General features: G+C 61.4%; 2 protein-coding genes across 8 annotated transcripts in view; one reads left to right on the plus strand and one right to left on the minus strand.

The window, feature by feature from the left end:
• The first annotated feature begins 1,196 nt into the window (after window positions 1-1,196).
• Window positions 1,197-13,932, plus strand: RAP1GAP (RAP1 GTPase activating protein). 6 transcript variants are annotated; one of them, XM_062630139.1, is made up of 22 exons: window positions 1,197-1,324; window positions 2,228-2,375; window positions 2,459-2,506; window positions 2,622-2,660; window positions 2,760-2,945; window positions 4,058-4,152; window positions 4,232-4,310; window positions 4,398-4,451; window positions 4,529-4,612; window positions 4,693-4,793; window positions 4,880-5,009; window positions 6,934-7,089; window positions 7,187-7,258; window positions 7,337-7,423; window positions 9,380-9,517; window positions 9,846-9,914; window positions 9,999-10,108; window positions 10,198-10,272; window positions 13,125-13,215; window positions 13,329-13,410; window positions 13,515-13,582; window positions 13,675-13,932. In XM_062630139.1, the coding sequence occupies exons 3-22, from the start codon at window positions 2,468-2,470 to the stop codon at window positions 13,681-13,683; spliced, it is 1,764 nt and encodes a 587-aa protein (XP_062486123.1). In that variant the 5' UTR covers window positions 1,197-1,324; window positions 2,228-2,375; window positions 2,459-2,467; the 3' UTR covers window positions 13,684-13,932. The 6 variants fall into 6 exon arrangements, 5 of the variants coding, with proteins under 5 accessions (XP_062486123.1, XP_062486128.1, XP_062486127.1 ...); XM_062630143.1 differs by having other exon boundaries at window positions 1,199-1,324; window positions 2,255-2,375; XM_062630142.1 differs by having other exon boundaries at window positions 1,220-1,324; window positions 2,231-2,375.
• A 2,482-nt stretch (window positions 13,933-16,414) lies between these two features.
• ALPL (alkaline phosphatase, biomineralization associated) overlaps window positions 16,415-18,857 on the minus strand; it is a 9,367-nt gene continuing 6,924 nt past the window's right edge. For both annotated transcript variants that reach the window (XM_062630146.1, XM_062630145.1), the window contains exons 8-12: window positions 18,669-18,738; window positions 17,881-18,015; window positions 17,188-17,379; window positions 16,980-17,099; window positions 16,415-16,879 (exon numbers count right to left, since the gene is read on the minus strand). In XM_062630146.1, coding sequence (XP_062486130.1) covers window positions 16,629-16,879; window positions 16,980-17,099; window positions 17,188-17,379; window positions 17,881-18,015; window positions 18,669-18,738 — 768 coding nt within the window. In that variant the 3' untranslated portion in view covers window positions 16,415-16,628. The remainder of the gene's footprint in view (window positions 16,880-16,979; window positions 17,100-17,187; window positions 17,380-17,880; window positions 18,016-18,668; window positions 18,739-18,857) is intronic.

Here is an 18,857-nt window from a genome sequence, read left to right on the forward strand (position 1 = left end):
GCTGCCCATTCCCAAGCCCATTCCCGGCCTCAGGGAGCCATGGAACTCGAGAAGGTGATTTTGGGGGGAGCAGTGTGGACCCGTGGAGCCTTTCCAGAGGTAAAGACAGGGCAGGAATTCAGCGTGCTGAAGCTGCTCCATCCTCCAGGAGCTTTCCTCCTTCCCCGACTGAAGCCCACGCTTGTGTACATATTCCTTGGAAATTCCATATGGGGTTTTTTTTTCCCCATTTGCTGTTATTTTGCCCCGGTTTTTTACCTTCTCAACATTCTGGAGCTTGTGACATTGCAGAATTGAACCTCTCACCCTGGTGGGAAGGGAGGAGCTGGATCCATGTTTCTGTGTGCGACAGATGTGCTGCGGGTACAAGACATGATCAAAGGCCCAAATTCCTGTTGTGTCTGTTATTTCCAAGCATTATCCCATTAAAATCGTGGTTTGAGCTGTTGAAGCCTCAATGGAAGTGCACACACATGGGGTGGGTGAGATCTTAAGCCCCACATCCTGCTCCAGGCCATCCAAAAAAGGGTGGTGGGATGTGAGCAAGTGGGATCTGGCTGGAGTGGGAATCACAGTGGCTGTGGCACATGGAATGGTTCTTACTGGAGCCTGGAAGCGCAGCACCCGTGGATGCTCAAAGGCTGGGGCAGCTCCTGGGTATCCCAGTGTGTCCCAAGGAGCCCTTCGCTGGGGATCCCAAACTGGGATGTCCTTCCTGACACCAAAGTAGCCCCAGGGGGCAGGTGGGTGCTGGGGGTCCTTGTGCCCTGGGTGCTGTGGGAGAGGCTCATGGAGTGATGGGGGGCACCCGGGTGGAGACGGTTCCCTGGGGAGCAGGGAGGGGTTTGGGGGTGTCCCCAGCTTTGGGGAGCGATGAGGGGGACCTGGATGCTGGGATGGGGGAGCACAGGATGGGGCGAGGCCGTTCCCAGTGCCAGATCCCAGTTCCTGGTGCCCGTTCCTTGTTCCAGTGCCCTTCCCCGGTGCTGCCAGTGTCCGGTTGCCGGTTCCCATTTCCAGGGCTGCTTCCTGGTTCTGGTGCCATTTCCTGGTTGCCGTTGCCTGGTGCCGGTTCCCGGTGCCATTCTCCGGTTGCGGTTCCCGGTTCCGGTGCCGGTTCCTGGTCGAGGTTTCCCGGTTCCCGGTTTCCCGGTGCCGGTTCCCGGTTCCGGTGCCGGTTCCCGGTGCCGGCCGCCCCCGGAGGGGCCGCCCCGCCCCGCCGCACGTGACGCGGCGCGGTGGCTGCGAGCGCCGGGGCCCCAGCTCCGCTGCGCTCCGGTACCGGCTCCGCTCCGGTACCGGCCCCGGCCCCGCCGCCCCTCCGGTAAGTGCCGCTCCGCGGGGACCGGGGCCCCCCCCTTCGGCACCCCCCGCCGTGCCCCCCCCCAATCCCCCCATCTCCGGTGCAGCACCGGGGGTGGGGGGGAGGGGGGCTCGGTTCCCCGGTGACCTTCAGCCGGTACCGGTAGCGCGGGGTGGGGGGGGATGCTCCGGGCCTGGGCGGGGGGATCACACACCCCCCCCCAGCCCCCCCAAACCTGCCCCTCCCCGATATCCCCCCCATGAATTACCCCTTAAACCTGCCCCCCCCCCCCCCCATCCCTTAACGGACCCCCAAACCTGCCCCTCCCCAACCTGCCCCAGATCCCCCCCAACCCGGCCCCATCATCTGTGCCCGACCCCCCCCCCATCCTCGCCCCAGATTTGGGTCACCCCCCCCCCCCCCGGGCTCCCCCCACTTTGAGTGCTGTGGGTGGGGGGGGGAGCAAAGCGATGCTGGGGAGCGAAACGATGCGGGGGAACCCCCCCAGGACCAGCGCAGGGTGACCCGGTGGGGGGAAGGGGGGGGGGTGTTGGTGGTGGTCACGCTGCGGCCCACGGGTGCGGGGGGGGGGACGGGTCCTGCGTGCACCGGGACCGGTGACATCGCCGCGTTGGCACCGGGGTCGCGTTTGCCCCCGGTCGCGCTTGGCCCGGGATGGGTCCCGCTGGCTCCGGGGCTCCTTTGCACGCGGGTTTGTGCCTGCACGAGGGTCACGCACGGACCGGGTCCGTTTGCACCGGGAGGGGCGGCGGGGGGGGGACACGGGAACGGGCACGGACCCGTTTGCACCGGGACCGGGGCCGTTGCACGGGGCTCGGCGCTGTCCGTGGTGCTGCCCCGCGCGGCGCCGCCTCCCGCCCGCAGGGGGCGGCCTCCGGGGGTGCCGGGGCCCGCTGCCGTCAGTAGGCTTCAGGGTTAACGCGGCTCAAGGGGGCTGTGGGGGAGCTCCCCCTCGCCCCCAGGAAGCGCCATGGGCCCCCCAGGACCCCCCCGCACCACATAGACCTGTCTGCACCCAGCACCGCCGCCCCCTCGGCCGCCCCACCCCGAGGTAAGCACCGATGGGTGCTCCCCACCCAAGGGTGCTCATCTCAAGGTGGGGTGATGGGCACCCACAGCGCCCATGTCCCGCAGGGCAGCAGGATGGCCCAGCAGCGCCACGCCGTCCCCCCGTCGCTCAAGGTAGGCGCTGGTGGAGTGGGGGCACCCGACCAGCACCCATGGGTGCCAGCAAGGCCTTCACCGACCCCAGCACCCATGGGTACCAGCATGGCCTTCACCCACCGTTGTCTTGCAGACGGAAGAGGATTACATCCCCTATCCCAGCGTGCACGAGGTAGAGCACCCACTTCCCTCCAGAGATGGGTGCCAGGGCCCGCGAGCAGCGGGGTGGTCAATGATGGGTGCTGAGCACCCATCTGGGTTGTGGGTGCAGGTGCTGGGCCGGGAGGGGCCGTTCCCCCTCATCCTCCTGCCGCAGTTTGGGGGTTACTGGATCGAGGGCACCAACCATCAGCTGAGCGCGGCACCCGAGTCCCCCCCGACCCCGGCACCCAGCGGCCGGGCAAAGCTGGAGGGGAACCACACAGCCAAAATCTACCGCAAGCACTTCCTGGGCAAGGTGAGGCTCTGTGGGTGCTCCATGGGTGCTCCATGGGTGCTCTGTGGCTATGGGTGGGCTTGGGCATGAAGACCTCATAAGCATGGGTGCTCATGCAGATAGGTGCCCATGGGCAACGATGGCCTATGACATGGGTGCTTATGGACCTGGGTGTCCCATGAGCAGGGTGCTCATGCACATGGGTGCTCATGAACAAGGTTGACTCATGGGTGTGGATAACTTTGGGCATGGGTTTTCATGGACATGGGTGCCCCATGACATGGGTGCCCCGTGACCAGTATGCTCATGTATATGGGTGCTCATGGACATGGGGGACCTGTGGGTGTGGATATCTATGGGCATGCGAGCCACATGGGTATAGATGCTCATGGCATGGGCATGGGGGCTCCATAAGTATGGGTGCCCATGGGTAGGGGTGCTCAGGAACCTGGGTGCCCCATAACATGGGTGCTCATGGGTATGGGTGGCTCAGTGCATGTAAGCCCATGAGTGCTGATGGACCTGGGTGCCCTGGGGTGATGAGTGCTCAGGGTTATGGGTGCTCAGGGACCTGGGTGCCTCATGGCATGGGTGCTCATAGACATGAGTGTCCATGGGCATGGGGAACCTACAGGCCTTTAGCATCCCAAAGGTGCCCCATGGGTATGAGTGCCCATAGGTGTAGTTGCTCATGACATTGGTGCTCATAGACATGGGTGCCCCAAGGGCATGGGTGCTCATGGACATTGGTGTTCATGGGCATGGGGTGCTCATGGCATAGGTGTTCATGGACGTTGGTGTTCATGGGCGTGGGGTGTTCATGGGTGTGGGTGTTCATGGGTGTGGGTGCTCATGGACATTGCTGCTCATGGGCATGGGTGCTCATGGGCATGGGGTGCTCATGGGCATGGGTGCTCCAAGAGCATGGGTGCTCATGGGCATTGGTGTTCATGGACATTGGGTGTTCATGGGCATGGGTGCTCATGGGCATTGTTGCTCATGATCGTGGGTGCTCATGGACATTGGTGCTCATGGTCATGGGTGCTCATGGACATTGGTGCTCATGGGCATGGGTGCCTCCCAGTGTGAGCACCCATTGGCGCAGCCATGGGTGCTCGGCCCCCTCCCCACAGGAGCACTTCAACTACTACTCCCTGGACCCAGCACTGGGCCACCTCGTCTTCTCCCTCAAGTACGATGAGCAGGAGCACCTCCATCTGCTGCTGCGGTGAGCAGGGGCCCTGGGGGGCACCCATGGGTGCTGCCTCCAGGTAGGGGACCACCCTGACCACCTCCTCACCCCACAGCACCCGTACCCGCACCCTGCACGACGTGGTGCCCATCTCCTGTCTAGCTGAGTTCCCCAACGTGGTGCAGATGGCCAAGGTGGGTGCCACTGCCTCACCTCCAGCAGCACCCATGGGTGCCCCCCTAACCCTGGGTCACCCATCTCACCCCACATCCGTCCCGCAGCTGGTGTGCGAGGACGTCAACGTGGATCGCTTCTACCCCGTGCTCTATCCCAAGGTGAGAGGGGCGTGAGGCCGGGGCCGCCCATGGGCACCCATGGGTGCCCCCCACCCACCCTCCCCATGCTCCCGCAGGCTTCCCGCCTCATCCTCGCCTTCGACGAGCACGTGCTCAGCAACCACTTCAAATTTGGGGTCATCTACCAGAAGCTGGGGCAGGTACGGGGTGGGGGGGTCGGGATGGGGGGGGGGGTCCCATTGTGGGTGCTGGGGTGCACCCACCCTCCTCCCCACCGCAGACGTCCGAGGAGGAGCTCTTTGGCACCACGGAGGAGAGCCCGGCCTTCACCGAGTTCCTGGACGTGCTGGGGCAGCGGGTGCAGCTCCGAGACTTCAAGGGGTGCGTGATGGGGCGCTGGGTGCTGGGGGCGGGGGGAGCGCACCCATGGGTGCTGCCGGGCTCAGGGTGTCCCCCTCTGTGCACAGGTTCCGGGGGGGGCTGGATGTGACCCATGGGCAGACGGGCAGCGAGTCCATCTACTGCCACTTCCGAGACAAGGAGATCATGTTCCACGTCTCCACCAAGCTGCCCTACACCGAGGGGGATGCGCAGCAGGTGGGGCACCCATGGGTGCTGGGGGGGGATGGAGGTACAGGGGGTTCTAGGGTGCCCCCATGAGGTGGAAGGGGTGGTGGGACACCTATGGGTGCTATGGGGGTGACCATGGAGTGCAGGGGTGTCTGGGGAACCCATGGGTGCTGGGGAGCATATGTGGGACAGGAGGGCTAGCAGTACACCCATGGGTGCACGGGGGTACATCTATGGGAGGCAGAGCACCCACGGGTGCTAGGGGGGGTGTCAATGAGACAGAAAAGCTCCATGGGCATCCATGGGTGCTGGGGGGCATCTACAGGGCACAGTGGCTGGTACAGCACCCTTGGGTGCTATTGAGCATCTATGGAGCAGAAGGGCTAGCAATACACCCATGGGTGCTGGGGGGTGTCTATGGGATGTCAAAGTTCCATGGTCACCCACAGATGATGGGGGAGCATCTATGGGATGCAGAGACTGGCAGAGCACCCGTAGGTGCTGGGGAATGTCTATGAGATGCCAAACCTCTGTGGGCATCCTTGGGTGCTGGAGGGATGTCTGTATGTCTAGAGGATGTCAAAGTTCCATTGCCATCCATGGATGGTGGGGAGCATCTTTGGGATGCAGACACTGGCAGAGCACCCATGGGTGCTGGGGGGATGTCTATGGGCTGCCGAAGATCCATGGTCACCCATGGCTGCTGGGGAGATACCTATGCTATCTATGGCATACAGGGGGATGGCAGAGCACCCATGGCTGCTGGGGGGGATATCCATGCTATCTATGGCATACAGGGGGATGGCAGAGCACCCATGGGTGGTGGGGGGGATATCCATGCTATCTATGGCATACAGGGGGATGGCAGAGCACCCATGGGTGGTGGGGAATGCCTATGGAATACCGAGGCTCCATGGTCACCCATGGCTGCTGGGGAGATACCTATGCTATCTATGGCATACAGGGGGATGGCAGAGCACCCAAAGGTGGTGGGGAATGCCTATGGGATACCGAAGCTCCATGGTCACCCATGGGTGCTGGGGGGATATCCATGCTATCTATGGCATACGGGGGGATGGCAGAGCACCCATGAGTGCTGGGGAATGCCTATGGGATACCGAAGCTCCATGGTCACCCATGGGTGCTGGGGGGATATCCATGCTATCTATGGCATACAGGGGGATGGCAGAGCACCCATGGGTGGTGGGGAATGCCTATGGGATACCGAAGCTCCATGGTCACCCATGGCTGCTGGGGAGATACCTATGCTATCTATGGCATACAGGGGGATGGCAGAGCACCCATGGGTGGTGGGGAATGCCTATGGGATACCGAAGCTCCATGGTCACCCATGGGTGCTGGGGGGATATCCATGCTATCTATGGCATACAGGGGATGGCAGAGCACCCATGGCTGCTGGGGGGGATATCCATGCTATCTATGGTGTACAGGGTGATGGCAGAGCACCCATGAGTGCTGGGGAATGCCTATGGGATACTGAAGCTCCATGGTCACCCATGGGTGCTGGGGAGCTAACTATGCTATCTATGGTGTACAGGGTGATGGCAGAGCACCCAAGGGTGGTGGGGAATGCCTATGGGATACCGAAGATCCATGGTCACCCATGGGTGCTGGGGGGATATCCATGCTATCTATGGTGTACAGGGTGATGGCAGAGCACCCAAGGGTGGTGGGGAATGCCTATGGGATACCAAAGCTCCATGGTCACCCATGGGTGCTGGGGGGATATCCATGCTATCTATGGCATACAGGGGGATGGCAGAGCACCCATGGATGCTGGGGAACGCCTATGGGATACCGAAGCCCCATGGTCACCCACGGGCGCTGTTGGGCACCCATCTGGCGCAGCGGCTGCCATTCCCTTTGCCCCTGTCCCCTCCACCCTCCCTGTCCCTCCCTGACCCCCCGACGCCCCCCGATGTCCCCTCAGCTGCAGCGCAAGCGCCACATCGGCAACGACATCGTGGCCGTGGTGTTCCAGGACGAGAACACCCCCTTCGTGCCGGACATGATCGCCTCCAACTTCCTGCACGCCTTCGTCGTGGTGCAGCTGGAGCAGGGCAGCGACCAGGGGCCCCTCTACAAGGTGCCACCCCCGACCCAGTGGGTGCACCCCCCCCCCCTTCCCCCTCCATGGGGCGCTGGGTGCATTGGGTGCCCCCATCACCCCCTCCCTGCCGCAGGTCTCCGTCACTGCCCGTGATGATGTCCCCTTCTTCGGGCCGCCGCTGCCCGACCCCGCTGTGTTCAGGAAGGTGAGCACCCATGGGTGCTGTATGGGGGGGGGGGGGGCAAGGGTGGCACCCACCCAAGGGCTGCCCCTTGCCCCACAGGGCCCTGAGTTCCAGGAGTTCCTGCTCACGAAGCTCATCAATGCCGAGTACGCCTGCTACAAGGCGGAGAAGTTCGCCAAGCTGGAGGTGGGTGACGTGTGGGTGCTGGGGGGCTGCGGTGGCACCCATGGGTGCTGGGTACAATATGTGGGTGCTGGGCACTCAGTGGGGCTGTGGATGAGGGTGCCCCTTGCAGCCACAGCACCCACGTTGTGCCCGGCACTCAAGGGTCCCACTGCAGGCACAGCACCCAGTTCCACAGATCTGGGTGCTAAGGATGTGGGTGCTGTGCCTGGAAGTGGGTGTCATGTAAGCATGCACATGGGTGCTGTGTACGCTGTGGAAGCTGCAGGTCCAGTGCACATGGGGACTGTGCACTGTACTGTACACTGTGTTCTAGGTGCTTGTGGGTGCTGCATACACTGGGTGCTATGGATGATGTGTGCGTGGCTGCTGTGCACATGGGTGCTGTGGGTGCCGTGTGCACATGGGTGCTGTCGGTGTAGTGTATACTGGGTGCTGCTGAAGCAGTAGGTCCGGTGCGCATGGGTACTGTGTACACTAGGTGCTTGTGGGTGCTGTGGATGTTGTGTACACTGGGTGCTGTGGATGCTGTGCACATGGGTGCTATGGGTGCTGTGTACACTGGGAGCTATGGCTGCTGTGCACACAGATACTGTGGGTGCTGTGTACACTGGGGTGCCATGGATGATGTGCACATGGGTGCTATGGGTGCTGTGCACAGGGGTACTATTGGTGCTGTGTACACTGGGAGCTATGGGTGCTGTGTACATAGATACTGTGGGTGCTGTGTACACTGGGTGCCATGGATGATGTGCACAGTGGGTACTGTGGGTGCTGTGCACATGGGTGCTGTGGGTGCTGTGCACACTGGATGCTATGGGTACTGTGCACACTGAGTGATGTGGGTGCTGCGCACACTGGGTGCCATGGATGATGTGCACATGGGTGCTATGGGTGCTGTGTACATAGATACTGTGGGTGCTGTGTACACTGGGTGCCATGGATGATGTGCACAGTGGGTACTGTGGGTGCTGTGCACATGGGTGCTGTGGGTGCTGTGCACACTGGATGCTATGGGTACTGTGCACACTGAGTGATGTGGGTGCTGCGCACACTGGGTGCCATGGATGATGTGCACATGGGTGCTATGGGTGCTGTGCATACGGGTGCTATGCATGCTGTGTACACTGGGTGCTGTGGGTGCTGTGCACACTGGGTGCTATGGGTGCTGCGCGCACTGGGTGTCATGGATGATGTGCACATGGGTGCTATGGATGCTGTGCACATGGGTGCTGTGGGTGCTATGCACAGTGGGTGCCATGGATGATGTGCACATGGGTGCTGTGGGTGCTGTGCACACTGAGTGCCATGGATGATGTGCACATGTGTGCTGTGGGTGCTGTGCACATGGGTGCCATGGGTGCTGTGCCCATGGATGCTGTGGGTGCTGTGCACATGGGTGCTGTGTGTGCTGTGCACATGGATGCTGTGGGTGCTGTGCACATGGATGCTGTGTGTGCTGTGCACATGGATGCTGTGGGTGCTGTGCCCATGGATGCTGTGGGTGCTGTGCACACTGAGTGCCATGGATGATGTGCACATGGGTGCTGTGTGTGCTGTGCACATGGGTGCTGTGTGTGCTGTGCCCATGGATGCTGTGGGTGCTGTGCACATGGGTGCCATAGATGATGTGCACATAGATACTGTGTGTGCTGTGCACATGGGTGCCATAGATGATGTGCACATAGATACTGTGGGTGCTGTGCACATGGGTGCCATAGATGATGTGCACATAGATACTGTGGGTGCTGTGCACATGGGTGCCATAGATGATGTGCACATAGATACTGTGTGTGCTGTGCACATGGGTGCCATAGATGATGTGCCCATGGATGCTGTGGGTGCTGTGCACATGGGTGCCATGGGCAGTGTGCGGACGGGCACGGGGGTGGGGTGGGGTGGGTGTCTCCCTCGCGGGGGTCTCTCCCTGTGGGTGTTCCCAGCGGTGCGGGTGCGCAGGAGCGGACGCGGGCGGCGCTGCTGGAGACGCTGCACGAGGAGCTGCAGGCCCGCAGCCAGGCCATGCTGGGGCTGGGCCCCGAGGACGAGCGTGCGGACAACGGCGCGGCCGCGCCGGGCTTCTTCGAGTCCTTCAAGGTGCGGCGCGGGGGGACCGGCACCGGGGACCCCGAGGAGAGCCCCGCCCCCTGCGCCTTGGCCACGCCCACCTCTCCCTCAGCCAATCAGCTTGCGGGAGCCTGGCGAAGCCACGCCCCCCCCCCCCCGCACCGCTCTGGACCCGCCCCTCCCATCTCAGGCCACGCCCCCCAGGGGGTTATTCCCGCGCCTCGCAGATCAGCGGCCCCACTCTCAAGCCCCGCCCCTCCCGTGTGGCCCCGCCCCTCCCGTGTGGCCCCGCCCCTCCAGTGTAGCCCCGCCCCTCCCGGTGCCCGGTGCCGGTCTCTCACCCGCTGCCCCCCCGCAGTCGCTGCTGGTGCCCGGGAGCCGGCGCGGACGCCGCGGCAGCGCCATCGGGCTGGGCTCGGTGGAAGAGGTGGGTACCGCGGTGCTCCCCCCTCCCCATGGGTGCCCCCCCCCCCCATCCCGACACCCGGTCCCGGTTAACGGCGCCCCGCAGGCGCTGCTGGTGCCCGGGAAGAGCCCCTCGCGGCGGCGGCCCGGCCCGCTCGGCTCCCGCCGCTCCAGCGCCATCGGCATCGAGAGCATCCAGGAGGCGCCGGCCGGCAGGTGAGCGCCGGTACCGGAGAGGGAGAGGGGCGGGGCGGCCGCTGTCCCCTCCCGGTGTCACCCCAGTGCCCGCCCCCTCCTCCGCACAGGGACGGCCCCGCCGCCACCCCCGAGGGCACCGGCTCCGCGCACAGCTCCCCCGAGAGCCAGCGGCACCAGGACAGGTCCCGCACCGGGACGGGACGCGGGGAGGGGGTGGCACGGGATGGGTGACATGGGATGGGTGACATGGGATGGGTGACACGGGATGGGTGACACGGGATGGGTGACACGGGATGGGGTGACACGGGATGGGTGACATGGGGAGGGGGTGACACAAGGACGAGGTGACTCAGGGTTGGGGTGACATAAGGTTGGGGTGACACAGAATGGGGTGACAGGGGATGGGGTGACACGGGATGGGTGACAGGGGAAGGGGTGACAGGGGAAGGGGTGACACAGGGGTGGGGTGACATGGGGACGGGGTGACACAAGGATGAGGTGACTCAGGGTTGGGGTGACATAAGGTTGGGGTGACACAGAATGGGGTGACATGGGATGGGGTGACACGGGATGGGTGACATGGGATGGGTGACATGGGATGGGGTAACATGGGATGGGTGACATGGGGACGGGGTGACACAAGGACGAGGTGACTCAGGGTTGGGGTGACATAAGGTTGGGGTGACAGGGGATGGGGTGACAGGGGATGGGTGACAGGGGAAGGGGTGACACAGGGGTGGGGTGACATGGGGGTGGGGTGACATTGGGATGGGGTGACACAAAGACGAGGTGACTCAGTTGGGGTGACATAAGGTTGGGGTGACAGGGGATGGGTGACAGGGGAAGGGGTGACACAGGGGTGGGGTGACATGGGGATGGGGTGACACAAAGACGAGGTGACTCGGTTGAGGTGACATAAGGTTGGGGTGACACAGAATGGGTGACAGGGGATGGGGTGACACGGGATGGGTGACAGGGAAAGGGGTGACACAGGGGTGGGGTGACATGGGATGGGTGACATGAGGACAGAGTGACACAAGGATGAGGTGACTCAGGGTTGGGGTGACATAAGGTTGGGGTGACAGGGGATGGGGTGACAGGGGAAGAGGTGACACAGGGGTGGGGTGACATGGGGATGGGGTGACACAAGGACGAGGTGACTCAGGGTTGGGGTGACATAAGGTTGGGGTGACACAGGATGGGTGACAGGGGATGGGTGACACAGGGAAGGGGTGACACAGGGGTGGGGTGACATGGGATGGGTGACATGAGGACAGAGTGACACAAGGACGAGGTGACTCAGGGTTGGGGTGACATAAGGTTGGGGTGACAGGGGATGGGGTGACAGGGGAAGAGGTGACAGGGATGGGTGACATGGGGACAGGGTGACACAGGGTTGGGGACACACATGGTTGGGGTGATGCAAGGATGGGGTGACGTAAGGTTGGGGTGACACAGGATGGGGTGACGTGGGGATCGGGTGACATGGGACAGGGTGACATGGGGAGGAGCGATATGGGATTGTGTGGTATAGGGATGGGGTGACAGGGACAGGGTGACACAGAGTGGGGTGACACAGGGACTGGTGGGCACTGGGATGGTGTGGCACTGGGATGCAATAGGCCATAGAGGCACTGGGTTGAAGTGACATGGGGACAGTGACGTCAGGGTGCCATGGGGACTGGAGGGCAATGGGATGGGGCAGTGCAAGGACAGGGTGGCAGTGGGACGTGGTGGCACGGGGATGTGGTGGTACTGGTGTGGGGTAACACAGGGATGCAATGGGCCAGGGTGGCACTGGAGGGCATTGGGCTGGGACAGAACACGGGGTGGCACAGGGATGCAGTGACAGGGAGCTGGCACTGGGATGGGGTGGCAAGGGGATGAGGTGACATGGGGACTGGAGGGCACTGGGATGGAGCAGCAGGTGGATGGACAGGGTGACACAGGGATGGAATGACACTGGGACAAGGTGGCACCTACCTGGTGGTACGGACAGGACAATGTGGGATAGCACAGGGACGGGGTGGCACAGGGACAAGGTATCAGTGAGCTGGACAAGTGGGAGCGGTGGGGTGGGTGGCACAGGGATGGAGTGGCACTTGGGTGGCCTGGGCACAGGGTGGTGTGGAGGGGAGGTGGCACGGGGGGGGTGGCGTGGGGACACATTGGTGTGGTGGTGTGGGACATGGGGATGGGATGGGATGGCATGGGAATGGGATATCTGAGGGTTGGGATGGCATGGGAATGGGATATCTGAGGGTTGGGATGGCATGGGAATGGGATATCTGAGGGATGGGATGGCATGGGAATGGGATATCTGAGGGATGGGATGGCATGGGGATGGGATATCTGAGGGTTGGGATGGCGTGGGGATGGGATATCTGAGGGTGGGGATGGCATGGGGATGGGATATCTGAGGGTTGGGATGGCGTGGGGATGGGATATCTGACGGTTGGGATGGCGTGGGAATGAGATATCTGAGGGATGGGAAGTCATGGGGATGAGATATCTGAGGGGTAGGATGGCATGGGCACGGGATTTCTGAGGGATGGGATATCTGAAGGATGGGATGGCATGGGATGGGAAGGGGGATGAGGGGCAGTGGGATGGAACACTCCATAGACAGAGTGACACAGGGATGGGACATCCCAGCGATGGGATAGCATGGGAATGATGTATCTAAGGGATGGGATGGCATGGGAATGAGATATCTGAGGGATGGGATGGCATGGGAATGATGTATCTAAGTGATGGGATGGGACATCTGAGGGATGGGATGGCAGGGGGATGAGGAGCACAGGATGGGACACTCCATGGACAGAGTGACCCGGGGATGGGACACCCCAGCAATGGGACGGCGTGGGGACGAGACGGCACAGGGATGGGTTACGCCGGGGATGGGGTGGTGCGGAGACAAAGGCAGCGCAGGGAGGGCACATCCCAAGGACAGGGTGACTCGGGGCCGGGTGGTGGCGGTGGCCCCAGGCGCGGTGCCAGCCTCTGCCCACGGCTGGGACCGGTCCCTCCGCAGGGAGAAGCCGGAGCCGCCGGATTTCTCCCGCTCCTCCTCCAGCGGCAGCAGCTTCGGCAGCGCCCCCGAGGAGCCGAGCGAGCCGGGACGGGTACCGGGGTGCCGGGGGGCGGGGGGGGGGATCACGGGTGCTGGGATGCGGAAGGGGGGGGGCGGACACGACACCCAGCATCCCCCTGAGCACCCCCTCCCGTGCATCCTTAGGAGAACCGCTCCCCCTCGGGGACCCACCGCGACGCCTTCACCGACACCCCGTGGCCGGATGAGCCCCCCGGCACCCCCACAGGTAGCCCATCACCGGGGCGTCAGGGCACTGCGGGGCTTTAGTGGGGGGGGAGACCCCAACTCATGTGTGTCCCCCCCCCCCCTACATCTCCCCCCCCTCTCCAGGCCGACGTCCCCCTGAGTCCCCCTGCCCCGAGATCAAAATCCAGCTGGAGCGGCCCCCCCCTCATCCGGTGAGGCTGTGACTCCTCCCACCCCCCCCACAGTGCACCCCAGTATGGGGACACCTATATTGGGGTGCACCCATTGATGTCCGTTTGCACAGGGCTCGTAGTTAACCCCCCCAATCCCTGAGGGGGTGTCAACCCCCCCATGTGCCAGGAGCTGAAGCCATCGTCCCCAATGTAGGATATGGGGGGACACCCCCAAAAATGGGGGTGTCCCCACCCTCCAGACAATCTCCATCACCCCAAATCCCCCTGGGGGGGTCGTGATGGACCATGAAGTCCCCCCCTTGCTGTCACCCCAAAATGAAAAGCGGGTCCGACCCGAGCATCACCCCCTCCCTAAGGAAAATGGGGGCTCAGATCCAGGGTAAACCCAAAGTGGGGAATCCCCCTGTCCCCCCATCCCCCCCCCCCCCCCCTTTATTTTAAGGGAAAAAAGCTCCGGAATGGGTCAGATGCTGGAATGGGGGGGGGGGGGGGGGGGGGGGGGGGGGGGGGGGGGGGGGGGGGGGGAGGGGATTATTTTTTCAAGCCCCCCCCCCCAAATCGTGTTTGTGTTTCCTGTGAGTCCTGTATAAAATAAAGGTTTATTTATCGCTATGGCTGCGGGGCAATGGGGGGGGGGTCACAAAACCTCACACATCAGAGCTGGTGCTCTTGAAATCACCCAAATTTACCCATTTTGGGGAGTTATTTAGCCATTTTTGGGGTTATCCATTATGGAGGTTATTCACCCATTTTGGGGGTTATTCAATCATTTTGGGGACGTTATTTATTCATTTTTGGGGGGTATGTATCCATTTTGGGGGGGTTATGTACCCATTATTTGGGGGCTAATTCACCAACTTTGGGGCATCATTCACTCATTTTGGGGGGTTATTTATCCATTTTGGGGGTGTTATTTAGCCATTTTGGGGGTTATACATTTTGGAGGCTGTTCACCCGTTTGGGGGGGTTATTCAATCATTTTGGGAAGGTTATGTACCCATCTTTGGGGCGTTATTCACCCATTTTGGGGCATCATTCACCCTTTTTAGGGTGGTTATTTATCCATATTCGGGGGGATATTTAGCCATTTTTGGGGCCTTATTCACCCATTTTGGGGCGTTACTCTTTTTAGGGTGGTTATCCATGTTTGGTATGTTATTTAGCCATTTTGGGGGTATCCATTTTGGAGGTTATTCACCCATTTTGGGGGGTTATTCAATCATTTGGAGGGGGTATTCATTTTGGGGGGTATGTATCCATTTTGGGGGGTATTTATCCATTTTTGGGGTGTTATTTAGCCATTTGGGGGGGTTATTCATTTTGGAGGTTATTCACCCATTTTGGGGGGTTATTCAATCATTTGGAGGGGGTATTCATTTTGGGGGGTATGTATCCATTTTGGGGGTTATTTATCCATTTTTGGGGTGTTATTTAGCCATTTGGGGGGGTTATCCATTTTGGAGGTTATTCACCCATTTTGGGGGGTTATTCAATCATTTGGGGGGGTATTCATTTTGGGGGGTATGTATCCATTTTCGGGGGTTATTTATCCATTTTTGGGGTTTTAGTTAGCCATTTGGGGGGTTATCCATTTTGGAGGTTATTCACCCATTTTGGGGGGTTATTCAATCACTTTGGGAAGGTTATTTACACATTTTTGGGGCGTTATTCACCCATTTTGGGGAGTTATTTACCCAAATTCGGGGCTTTGGCTGAGCAAAGCCTACCTCCGAGTTACCGCTATCTAGGAGGGGGGAGGCTGTGGGTACCCCAAAGCACGGCAAAGCACGCCTCCATCACCCCCCCCCCCCCATAAACCACCCATCCAACCCCTCTCTTTGGCTCCGCGGCCACCCCGGCGTCGGGAGCCGCCTTTGGCCGGTGGCCACCGGCACCATTCCAAACCCCCGGCCAAGGAAAAGCGGTTCCCCCCCCCCGCCTCCCCCAGCCCCGAACCCCCCAAAACCGGTTAAACATAGCCGGGGGCTGGGAAGCGGTTGTGCCGCGGTCGGGAATGCCGCCGCTGTGGGTGCGAAGGGCGCCGGGAGAAGTGGGGGTGTCCCAACAGCATCCCCCCCCCCCCCCCAATCCAGGCCAGCGCCTGCTCCAGAGCCTTCTGGTTAATGGGAAACCGGAGCAGGGATTTATTTATAAAGCTGGTAAATAAATATAAAGGGGGGGGGGGAGCGCTCAGGGGAGGTTTGGGGGTGCTCATGGGGGGTTCGGGGTACTCTATGGGGAGTTTAGGGGTGCTGCACACGCAGGATGCAGCTGGGGGTGTGCAGGGGGGCTGCTCGTGTGCACGTCCTCACATGCACCCCCGGTGGCACTGCCCCTACAGAGCATCCCTTGCACGCGAACAACGGCGTTTACACGTGCAAAGCACCCCTGAGGCTCAGCGCTTGCACACTCAGAGCACCATTGGCACAGCCAGGGCCCCCTCTTCAGCCTCAGTTCTCCCCCGCCTCATTCCCCCTCTCAGTGGGTACCAACCACCCCTTAACTCCCCTCTCCCTGCAGTTCCCACCCCAAATCCCTCCCGGGGCAGCGCATTGTTTCAAACCGAAGGCTTTTAAAGCGGAATCAATCACGCAGAAGGCACAAAAAAAAAAGCCCAACTTTTGGGGACAAATGAACCCGGGGAGTTAATCTTTTTTCCCATCTTCGTGTGGTTTCGGGGTCGCCACACACGTGGTGAGTTGGGTTCAGTCCTCAGCCAAGGCACCGGGCAGCGATGTGGGACCCGGCCCCACTGCGTCTGGCTCAAAGAGGGGGGTTTTATCCGCTGAGGCTCCGGCTCTCATCCCAAATCCCGCGGTGGGATCGGGATAGGGCAGGCAAGGATGCTAATTACAGGGGCAGGAACCGTGTATTTACAGAGGCAGCTCCCAGCACGAAACCGCCGGCGGCTGCTTTTTTGCTCCGCTGAGTCTTTCTTTTTTGCTCTCCTCTTTCCCGGGCGCTGCCATCCACAAAAACCCAAAGAGAAGGGAGGAGGGAGGCAGGAATTAAAAATAAATCCCCCCTCGCACACACACCCCTTCGGTGCTTTGCAAGAGGCACTTTAGCAGAGGAGGAAGAGAAGAGCGAGGAAGGGCAGCAGCACGGAGGCACCGGGGCGGACGGCAGCGTTGCAGTGGGCTCGGTTGGAGCCGATGCAGGCGGCGTAAGCCATGGCGTGGGGGATGTAGTTCTGCTCGTGGACGCCGTGCAGGAGATGGGCCATGGGGCCGCGGGCGAAGACGGCCACGTCCTCCCCGCCGTGGGTCTCCTGGCGCAGGGGCACGGCTGATTGCGCCTGGTAGTCAGCGTGCGCTGGGGTAAAAGATAGCCCCAGATCAGTATAAGCAGTGAAAGGCACTGATTTACCCAGGTTGTTATGATTTCAGGGGGTTTTGCCCCAAAACCCACTCACCGAAATCCACAGCGGAGACGTTTTCGCGCTCCCCTGCCACTATCTTATAGCCGGGGCCGTTGCCGTAGAGGATGGAGGTGAACGGTTTGCGGTCCACGTCGCTCTGCATCGGAGCCAGACCTGCCGGTGGCGGCACCATCAGCGCGATGGGGACATCCCCGCGTTGTCCCTGTGGTGTCTCCTCACCCCGTGCCCACCACGGACTCACCGAAGATGGGGTTCCCTCGCGGGGTGTAGCCGCCGAAGGTGAAGACGTGCGAGTGGTCGGCGGTGACCACGCTGAGCGTGTCCTGCACCGACGTGAGGCGAGTGGCCAGCCCGATGGCCCGGTCCAGCTCCACCGCCTCGTGCAGCGCCTGCTTTGCCTTCCCCTCGTGGTGCCCGTGGTCGATGCGGCCTCCTGCGGTACCCGGCACGGCTCAGCATCGCCCTCCATCCCCCTTTGACAGCCCTCATAACCCCCTTTATCCTACCTATGCATCCCCCTATCACCCCCTTGACATCCCTCATTGCCTGCTTATCATGCTTTTTGCATCCCCCATCCCCCCTTTTATCTCCCCCTTTTCATCCTTCACTGTCCCTTTATTCCCCACTTTATTCCCCCATCACTCCCTTTATCCCCGCCTTGACATCTCCATGGTCCCCATTATCTCACTGTTTATGTCCCTCTTTGTGCCTCCTTTATTCCCCCTTTGCATTTCCTTTAATCCCCCCTGAATATTACCCCTCTTCCTTTATCCTCCATCACCCCTCTTATTTCCCACTTTATTCCCCACTTTGCATCCCCCTTTATCCCCCCACCACCCCCTTTATCCCCATCTCTTTGCATCCCCACCACCCTCCTTTTGACTCCCACATCCCCTCCACTCCCCTTTGCATCCCCATATTCCCCCTGTCCCACCTTCAACCAGGAGGAAGAACCCCCGGGGGTTTTTCTGGAGCATCCTGATGGCTACAGCCACCATCTCGGTGAGGGACGGATCCGTCTCATTGTTCCTGTCCAGCTCGTACACCATGTCACCCGGCTCAAAGAGGCCTGGGGACAATGACACTGCTGGGCACATCCTTCCCCCACCAGTAAACAAAAAAAGGCAGGGGACAGGACACACAGATCCAGCAGCACCGACTGCTTCTCCTGGCTCAAGCTACCGGATCCCCAATGCTTAGATAGGAGCCGGGGGATGCTCCCAGCCCTTCCTTCCTCCAGCCCAGCTGAACCCTGCATCCCGGGCTGGGGAATTGTGCCATGGGCTCCCAAAACCAGCCTGCATCCACAGGGAGGGGTATCAGCATCCCTGGGGGCGTAACAGCATCCCTTTGGGGTACCAGCATCCCCAGGGGAAGGTACCAACATGTTTAGGGGGTACCAGCATCCCCAGGGGAAGGTATCAAAATGTTTAGGGGGTACCAGCATCCCCAGGGGAAGGTACCAACATGTTCAGCAGGTACCAGCATCTCAGGGTGGTGTACCAGCATCTCGGGCCTAAAAGCATCCCTTTGGGGTACCAGCATCTTGGGGGTAAAAGCATCCCTTTGGGGTACCAGCATCTTGGGGGGCACCAGCATCCCTTGAAGGCAGCAGCATCCTTGGCTGGCCACTCCAGCTGCCCCAGCACCACAGGCCAGGCCAGGGGTGCCTCCCCCCAGCACCCAGTTAAAGCCAGAGCACCCTTGGGTGCCAGGACTCACCCAGGAGGAAGTCGACGCGGCTGAGGTTGAGCGCCAGCAGGTCCCTCCGGTGCCACACATACTTGGCAACCTGGGGACAGGCACGTTGTCACCTCCCCATCCCCTCAGCCAGCCCCGGGGCTGCTCTATCCCCCCTCTCCCCACAATATTCCATGCCCCAAATGGCTTTGTAGGGCCACAGTGGGGTAT

The sequence above is a fragment of the Pezoporus occidentalis genome, unplaced genomic scaffold, assembly GCF_034315485.1.
Source record: "Pezoporus occidentalis ecotype Australia unplaced genomic scaffold, CSIRO_AGI_Poc_V1 ctg349, whole genome shotgun sequence".
In the NCBI taxonomy this organism is placed as follows: domain Eukaryota; kingdom Metazoa; phylum Chordata; class Aves; order Psittaciformes; family Psittacidae; genus Pezoporus; species Pezoporus occidentalis.